This window comes from Perkinsus marinus, assembly GCF_000006405.1.
Source record: "Perkinsus marinus ATCC 50983 genomic scaffold scf_1104296947616, whole genome shotgun sequence".
NCBI lineage: Eukaryota > Perkinsozoa > Perkinsida > Perkinsidae > Perkinsus > Perkinsus marinus.
Window position 1 is genome coordinate 74,062 of NW_003210555.1, and position 8,676 is coordinate 82,737.

At 47.3% G+C, this 8,676-nt stretch overlaps 3 protein-coding genes across 3 annotated transcripts in view; all 3 read left to right on the top strand.

The window, feature by feature from the left end:
* Nucleotides 1-1,444: 1,444 nt before the first annotated feature.
* Pmar_PMAR015099 (Glycerol-3-phosphate transporter, putative) lies at nucleotides 1,445-2,863 on the top strand (the record flags this gene model as incomplete). Its single annotated transcript, XM_002779336.1, has 1 exon — nucleotides 1,445-2,863. The coding sequence occupies one exon, from the start codon at nucleotides 1,445-1,447 to the stop codon at nucleotides 2,861-2,863; it is 1,419 nt and encodes a 472-aa protein (XP_002779382.1).
* Nucleotides 2,864-4,275: 1,412 nt separating this feature from the next.
* Pmar_PMAR015100 (Glycerol-3-phosphate transporter, putative) lies at nucleotides 4,276-5,658 on the top strand (the record flags this gene model as incomplete). The annotated part of the gene is made up of 1 exon (XM_002779337.1): nucleotides 4,276-5,658. One exon carries the CDS (start codon nucleotides 4,276-4,278, stop codon nucleotides 5,656-5,658), a length of 1,383 nt encoding a protein of 460 aa, XP_002779383.1.
* A 2,594-nt stretch (nucleotides 5,659-8,252) lies between these two features.
* Nucleotides 8,253-8,676, top strand: part of Pmar_PMAR015101 (MYND finger domain protein, putative) — a gene marked incomplete at both ends in the record, with an annotated part of 626 nt that continues 202 nt past the window's right edge. Inside the window, 3 exons of the mRNA XM_002779338.1 lie at nucleotides 8,253-8,371; nucleotides 8,415-8,529; nucleotides 8,565-8,639. Of these exons, the coding sequence (XP_002779384.1) occupies nucleotides 8,253-8,371; nucleotides 8,415-8,529; nucleotides 8,565-8,639 (309 nt within the window). The remainder of the gene's footprint in view (nucleotides 8,372-8,414; nucleotides 8,530-8,564; nucleotides 8,640-8,676) is intronic.

Here is an 8,676-nt window from a genome sequence, read left to right on the forward strand (position 1 = left end):
TCATCATGAGAATTAGTTCCAGATTCGGACTTATTGACACTACCAAAATCGTTCGGTACAGAAATGGTGACACGCGAAACAGTAGATACTTGGGCGATCTCAGCACAGTAGATGCTAGTACCTGTACTGGCCTCCCTCCAACGCTCAATACAGTGGCCGTGACCATCGGGGCGAGTCTAGAGTTAGTAGGACGCGAGGAGGGCCTCTGATCATTGTTGTCATAAGAAGATGTGTATGGGTTCATTACTAACAGCAAAATACCTCAATCTCTGGCTCTAAGACCCGTGACGAGAAAAGGTCCTTAAAAACCTAACTGGGCGAGCGCGTATTTACTTGATACCGCGCACGCCATAAATCTCTTAAGAAATGTCCACGCGAGTCAATTGAGAAGTTCCTTATCACTCAAGCAATACGTGATTAGATCATCACGTTTATCTGCTCTTAAGGAGGAGATGGAGATCTTTATGCGAGTCTGTCAATACGAGTTGTCGTCGAAGTGAAAGGCATATTCTGATATGATACCACACTTCCTCCAACACTGGAGAAATAGATTTGATCAGAATGGAAAGGGGACAAGGGACAACCGTTTCGGGCGACGAACAACGACACAATGCAGAACTATTGAGGTCGTTTGAACGAGAGAAGTCGACCGAAGGCCTCCTCCATCTTTCTAAGAGCAGAGAAGCGATGATGATCTAACCATGTATTGCTTGTATGGTAAGGAACGTTGCAATCGGCAGAACTATTGGCCGGACCAATTTGGCCCTATAACTTGGGAGGGCTTCCTTGAGGAAGGAGCGTAAGATTCATAAGGAAGGAGGGCTTCCTTCATGTGAGGAGGCGCTCCTAAGGAGGCAGAGTAGCGTAAGGCTATCTCGAAATAAGGAGGTTAGGGATCTTACGAAAATTCTAACAAATTTTCTGTTCTGTCTTTGCAGACTGTGTTCCGCAGCGCGAAGATTTTGTGCCAAGATTTCGACTCAAAATTGTCTCCCTCAATTGAAGTCCTTATAGGCGAAATTAATTCACTTTGTCATGCAATCACGAAATTGGAATCCTCATTAGAACCGCGTCGTTAAACTAACTTGCGTATCCGTTAATATGATGCCCTTAGGTAACCTCAAAATCGCGAAACCAGCATATGTGATGGTTTTTTAGGAAGCACATTCACATTTCGCTTACCTGTTCAGCGAAATTCTCAGCCGTGAATACATTTCGAAATTTACCACTCCATCGTATCGAAATCGTGGGAAAATCTCGCGGGAAAAATTTACCCTAAATTTACACGAGCGTAGGAAACGCCGATACTGGTAGCGAGGGTGGTTGTTTTTGGAGGAGTCCTGCCCTGGTTCTTCCGTCTATTCTTCGCAAAATATCTTAGTATTTTGCCTCACAATTCGGGTATATCACAGTGTATCCTTCAAGTTATTGACTGTTTGTGAGAATGACGGTTCTCTCCAGTAAGTCATCTACATCGTCTCATCCACGACACAGTGAGAGATATTATCAATGGTCGGCTGTTACATGGACCTTCTTGACCTACGTCTGTCTGCATGCTGTGCGAAAGGCTTTCTCTAATGCTACACCCAACATGAAGGAATACTATGGTTACTCTACTACCTTCTTTGGCATTATGAATACTCTTTTCCTGGTATTTTATGCTATTGGTATGTTCTTCACTGGACCGCTAGGGGACATTTACCGTCCTGTTAGAGTCTACTTCCTAATGGCTGCGCTCTGTTGTGTCACTCAAGTCATTTTCGGTGGAATGGTTGATTGGGCAACGCAAAGTGGATGGTATTATTTTTATTACGTAGTGTGGGTTGTCAACGCCGTTTTCCAGTCCGGATGTTGGCCGGCCTCAGTTGTCATAGTCGGTCAGTACTTCCTGCCCAAGTATTACGGCACAGTCTTTGGTATATGGTCTAATAACTCCAACGTCGGCAACATCCTAGGAGCTGCTATGTGCACACTAATGATTGAGATATTTGGTAATCAGGCATCAGTACCATGGCAGTTTCTAAGCCCAGCTGTGCTCCTCCTGGTGGTATCCGCCTTGATGCTCTACTTACTTCCCCGGGATCCGCAATCAGTCGGGTTAATTATACAGCCCGAAAGCATGCTTAGGGAGCCCCTGAACTGCGGTCAAAGTGATTCCGGCGAGAATAACGGAGTCGATGAGAACGATGGGTTGAACTTCCTTGCTGCTTGGAAAGCTCCCGGCGTATTGATGTACTCGTTTTGTTTTGGTTGCATCTCGGGTGTCAACTACGCTATGTTCTTCTGGTTACCCCTTTATCTCACAGAACACGTTGGTAGGACCTCTGCAGAAGCCAATGGGTATGATATGCTTTTTAATTTGGGTGTTATTTTTGGCACTCTCGTATTAGGAGTTATTTCTGATTATTGTACATCTAAGTGCGGAGATTCCTGTCGAGCCCCGCCCATGTTCGGGTTCCTGGTCCTGGCCATCGTACCTATCGCCATGCTACGTGCCGACCGTCCTTCAACCCTCTATCTCACCCTTACTGTGTTCGCCTGTGGCTTCCTGGTAGGATCAGTCGCGAATGTCCTGTCGAGTGTCGTATGTGCTGATCTTGGCCGTAAGTTGCCCAAGAAAGCAGTAGCACAAGTATCTGGTATTATCGATGGGGTAGGAGCTATCGGAGGCGCTCTAATGCAGCTAGTGGTCACAGTTATCGCCCAGTATTCCAGCTGGGGTTATGTCTTCATTGTATTGCCAATCGCTTTGGCCCTCAGTGCTATCATTCTCGCTAAGTTGGCGTATGAGGAAACCATCCATTTTGTTAGACAACTATCACGTTCACCTAGGCTTTCCATGGCATCTGCGGGTGTTCTATAAATGATATTAGCCAATTTTGTTTATTCTGAATAAGTTTCGACCTACGATGCGAGTTTGCGTTGCAATATAGAAATTTAGGACTTTTATCGCACAATTCGATGTCCTAAGGTGGGGCAGCTATGCCACTCCAGTGTATGGATCACTGCACTCAATTCTGCAAGCGCACGAGCTAGGTTGGTCGGCTATGGTAATGTGACGAGAGTGATAGCTCTAGCGATGATCGAAAAAGTTCCCGCGGTGGCATATCGGCCCCGGATATATTATCAGCGCGAGTGGTTGCTGCATTCAGCTAGTAATGGAGTTATTTTGGTGTGTGTTGAGTGGGTTTACTTTCTTCGTCTACGCGAGATATGTTTCAGGATGGCATATGTGCCCCGCCCTAGACATATTTGGAGGCGGCATGGCCGTTTATCGGAGAAATGGATTCTACAATGGTTTCTTCCGTGGTGGCATAGTTGCCCCATCGAATAAACAGAACTCTTGACAGATCATTTTGGGGCGGCATAACTGCCCCATGGAAGAATTTGATCCTACCGTGTTTCTTCCGGGGCGGCATAGCCGCCCTATTGGAGAAACTAGTATTATGAGACATATTTCTACAGTGGTGTAGACGCCCCACCGGAGGAATTGATCCCATAGAAGATCATTCGTGTGTAGCATAGCCGCCCCTGCGGAAAATTTTTTCCTATGAGAAATAATTCTACGGTGGCATAAATGACCCATAGGAGGAATTGGTCTTATATCGTTTATTTCGGTGGCATAGTCGCCCCATCGGAGAGATTGATTTTATGAGAGATAATTCCGCAGTGGCATAACCGCCCCATCGAAGAAATGGGTCTTATGAGAGATAATTCCACAGTGGCATAGCTGCCCCATCGGATAAAATATTCTTATGAGAGATAATTCCACAGTGGCATAGCTGCCCCATCGGAGGAATAAGACTATAGAGGATATAATGGACCTACATACTGGCTCCATCGCAAGAAGTCTCTGTGGCGAGTCGGCCTGCCTGTGACAGGTGTCCTCCTCAAAGGGCAGAGTCGAGACATGCGTTACATGCATGGTGTCGTCTACAGTTTGGAAATGCTGCATTGCAACAGTGAGTTCTGCAGCAGAGCTCACTGTTTTGAGGGGGGGGGTCAGGGGAGAGTATTCTATGTCCGTATAGGGTAGCAGCACTGGGTACTAGGGACTGAGCGGTGGTAATTAGGTTTCAGTCGAGGCGTCGTAGAGTAGGAGGAAAAGTTGTTAGTTGGCTGCATTCGATCACAGGCGAGCACCTCTGGAGTGGATACAGGCGTCGGTTGAACTGTTTGCTCTTGGTGTGTAGAAGAGAATTGGTGTATGCTTCAGCGCATTGAAAGTTTATCGGATAAACTTTATCCAAGGCGATTTCAGGGTTAGTTTGAGATATGGCCCACCAAGATTCGAAGGCGACGCGGAATACTGCAGTACCACGCCGTAGTAAAAGATACTACCAGGTGTCGGCTTTCCTCTGGACCTTCTTGACCTACGTCTGTCTGCATGCTGTGCGAAAGGCTTTCTCTAATGCTACACCCAACATGAAGGAATACTATGGTTACTCTACTACCTTCTTTGGCATTATGAATACTCTTTTTATGCTTTTTTATGCCATTGGTATGTTCTTCACCGGACCGCTGGGAGACATCTATCATCCAGTTAGAGTGTTCTTCCTAATGACGGTGCTCTGTTGTGTCACTCAAGTCGTCTTCGGCTGTATGGTTACTTGTGTCACACGAGGCGGATGGTATTACTTTTATTATCCTCTATGGGTTCTCAACGCTGTATTCCAGTCCGGCTGTTGGCCCGCTGGTATCCTCATCGTCGGTCAGTACTTCCTCCCCAAGTATTACGGCACAGTCTTTGGTATATGGTCTAATGACTCCAACGTCGGCAACATCCTAGGAGCTGCTATGTGCACACTAATGATTGAGATATTTGGTAATCAGGCATCAGTACCATGGCAGTTCTTCGGCCCGACAGTGGTCCTTCTGATAGTGTCTGCTCTAATGCTTTACTTCCTCCCTCGGGACCCGCAATCGGTCGGGACCGTCATACATCCTGTGAATACTCTAGAGGAGCCTCTGACTGCTGAAAGTGGCGAGTCCGATACAGCAGCCAGTGAAATTCTGGAGACTGAGAGATTGGATTTCTTCGCAGCGTGGCGTGCCCCAGGAGTGCTCAGATACTCCTTTTCGTATGCTTGTATCAAGGGTGTCAACTACGCCATGTTCTTCTGGTTACCCCTTTATCTCACAGAACACGTTGGTAGGACCTCTGCAGAAGCCAATGGGTATGATATGCTTTTTAATTTGGGTGTTATTTTTGGTACTCTCGTATTAGGAGTTATTTCTGACTACTGTACAGCTAAGTGCGGAGATTCTTGTCGAGCCCCGCCCATGTTCGGGTTCCTAGTCCTGGCCATCGTACCTATCGCCATGCTACGTGTCGACTATCCATCTGTCTTGTACCTGTCTGTTACGGTATTCGCATGCGGTTTCCTCGTTGGGTCCGTATCCAATGTCCTCTCTAGCGCAGTATGTGCTGATCTTGGCCATAAGATGCCCAAAAAAGCAGTAGGACAGGTATCTGGCATTATCGACGGAATGGGAGCTATAGGAGCTGCTCTGATGCAGCTGCTGGTCACGGCTATCGCACAGGTCTTCAGCTGGGGTGCTGTTTTCGTTCTACTACCGGTGGCGCTAGGAATAAGCGCTGTAATGCTCGCTGGGATGGCCTATACAGAGATCAAAGAGTTCGTGCAGAAGGTTTGATTCGATTAGACGGTGCCAGCGTAGCTTGAGCTCCTGTTGGATAGTCATAACCGAGCAGTAGTAATCCCATTCGTATATTTTACAGCGCCCGTAGTGTATTTTTCTGCACTCTCCCGCTGCACTTTGTGTTATCACTTGAGGAGCACAATCACCATCGGTAACTAGATTGATTACTATGATATCGTCAGTAAGACGATGTATGGCTTAACGGATGTATTGCCAGCGTTTCATCCTCACATTAAAAGTTATCTTCTATGTCAGTTTGACTGTCTCAATGTCTACCGCTGCTCCACATAAACCTGCGGAGTTCACTTATGTAATAAGAGCTACCGGCTATGGCATAGTACGAAGAAATTCTTTCGGCGCATTCGGTTCCTACTAAAGGTTTGTAACATCTCTAGCTAGCGCTCGGGTCGCTCTAATGCATAGGGAGGTATTTGGGTCGCTGATGATTATCCTACATTCTGTGCATTCTGCGAATATCTTCAGGGCTTTCAGTTTGAGCTCATAACAGAAGTGTGGACCATGCGTAGGTGCTCATACCCGCAGACAGCAACGAGCCCATCCAAGAATTGAAGAGCCCTCAAGTTGACCTGGAAAATGATACGTTTGTGAAGCAGTTGAAGGTCTACTTCGCATCCAAAAGCGATGAGAGCAGTCTCGACAAGTAAGGACGGGATCTGTGTTTTGATACATCCACCTTGGGATCAGTTGAGGGTCGCTCGCGCAGAGATGGGAGTGCTAATTATTAGGCCTTCATGACGAAGGGGCGGAACTCACTGAGTCCACGTCCATGCACTCAATCAAGGAATTTTACATAGGTCCCCGGTTCGATCCCCGGGTAGGACGTTTCTCCGTCATTAAAGTTTCTCGTGCATATCTCTTCGAGCTGTTCGGATAATCGAGTTTTCCGAATTTTCCCGAAACCTCCGCATGTAGAGGAGTCGTTTGATCTATCTGATAGCCTCCCATGCTTCGTAGTTAAGCCGGAATAATTTTGCACGCACGCACAACGCGAAAGTGCCTGTTGTTACGGTATATGCTCTACTCGCTTCGCTCGCTCCGCAGCGTCCACTACTGGAGGAAAAAAACAGTTGTTTGCGGACCATCGGGCGAGCACTGGCGAGCATGGATGTAGCGAGGAAGGCCTCGGCGGTGACGACTGTCCTGATGGAACCGAGTTGAGCGACGACCAGTCTCTGGCACAAAAAAAAATATGTCGAATGGCTTTTGAAGGCCTTCAAGGATACTACTGGCGGTCAGGGTGCCGAGAAGTCCAACAGACGGTCTGTTACAGACCTAGTCTCAAAGCGTTGTTTGACGAGAAAAAATGAATCATTGATGGGGTAGTGCTGCACGAGATGCGGTTGTATGAGGCGACTATATCCCCTTTTGATGACAACAAGGCTCTAAACACGACATTCATTCGAGAAGTGCTGAACGCGCTGTTCCGTAACGATTGTTCTCGATCTTTTTCGGCCGGTGAGGCTTCGGCGAAACCTCGCTTAATGATCGACAATGTTCACAAGTTCTTCGACGTTAATTCGGAGACTACCTTCGTTATGCATCATATGGTTGGAGAAAACTCCTTGCTGAAACAACAGGATGGGTCACCACTCGGTACAGAAGGCCCTCGGTGATATATGTTGAGCGTCGTCGCTGGCGCACTTGGCCAAGGTGGTAATATCAAAGCATACGATAGGGCTGCGGCGGGAGAGGAGGGGGTTGAGAGGTTTCGGCTTCGATGAGGACGATGATGATTTGGATGGTGATGGGTTGTGCGTTGGATTCTGAGCATTCCGATGTAAGACTCGGTTTGGCATCCGTGATTGGTAGATCGTATGTATTTTAAGCAAGAGCTATCAAGAGTCTAACGTCCTGCAAATGGAATTCGCTTGCGTCGTGTGGATGGTCTTTAAGGCTCATCCCGTCATGTGCGCTGCCATAGCGAGCCTTCCTCACGTATGTAGCATACATTAGCGAGGTATGTATACGTGGTTTCCTCGCTCAATCCATGTATATAGATAGTGACTACCTTGCCGTCATCGTGTCAAACAGCGACTCGGTGATTGACTGCGATACAGAGCGCATCAGAGTTACCTTTTGGAGCTTGGGAACCATCGTCAGTGCCATCATGGCACTGCCATGGCGATCGCGCCTACATTTCTTCTGTGAAACGGTGATGGTTTCGAACTGTGATGATCGCTATCATGAACTACACTTTGACTCTGAATTCTTCTCTGACCTGCTGACTCATCTTTTCATTGTTGTGCTTTGATCAATCGATTGTTAGATGGGAGTCCCATCTCGAGATTTGCCCTGGTTGAGCAGGGCAAGGGAAGTAAGATTTGACCCATATTATGGTTCCATAGTTTCCATAGAGAGCTCCTGCAATTTGAGATTCCCGATTTAACAGTCTGGAGTTGTGCACTTCGTGTCGTGTCATTACTTCATCCGTTCAGACAGCAGTTCTTGGCGCAGTTATCAGCCCATGCAAAGCAGGACGTGAGCAAGTCCGTTAATCCAGAAATGCTCGAGAAGGTATTCACCGTCAACCTGACTCTGGAGATATACATCCTGTGTCGTATCAGCTCATGTCGATGACAACTGTGGACATCCTCACCTTAGCTCTCCCAGTACCTAAGACTAGCTATACTGGCGTGAGTATGTACGTCGATGATAAAGGAGTTGCCAAGAACCTTCCTGTGAATGTGTAAAGCTAGTAGCACCTTGAGGCTCTACTTGAATGTGTTCAGACGGGCTCAAGGGCTGACTTCAGCTTGTGGCCTTATCGGTAATCAAATTAGAGGAGATGCGTTCGTCGGGAGGATGTACGATGATGGGAAGGACAAGTGGTTCAGTAGGAGGCAGGTGAGCCGCGTTCCATTCAGCCGATGTTTGTTCAGATGGACTTTCGCGAGTCGGACCTCAACTCTGGTTTAGAGTGGATTGCTGCAGCGAAGTCCATTAACATGAGACAGGTGGCGGCACTACTCTTAGTGCACTCACAAGTCAATA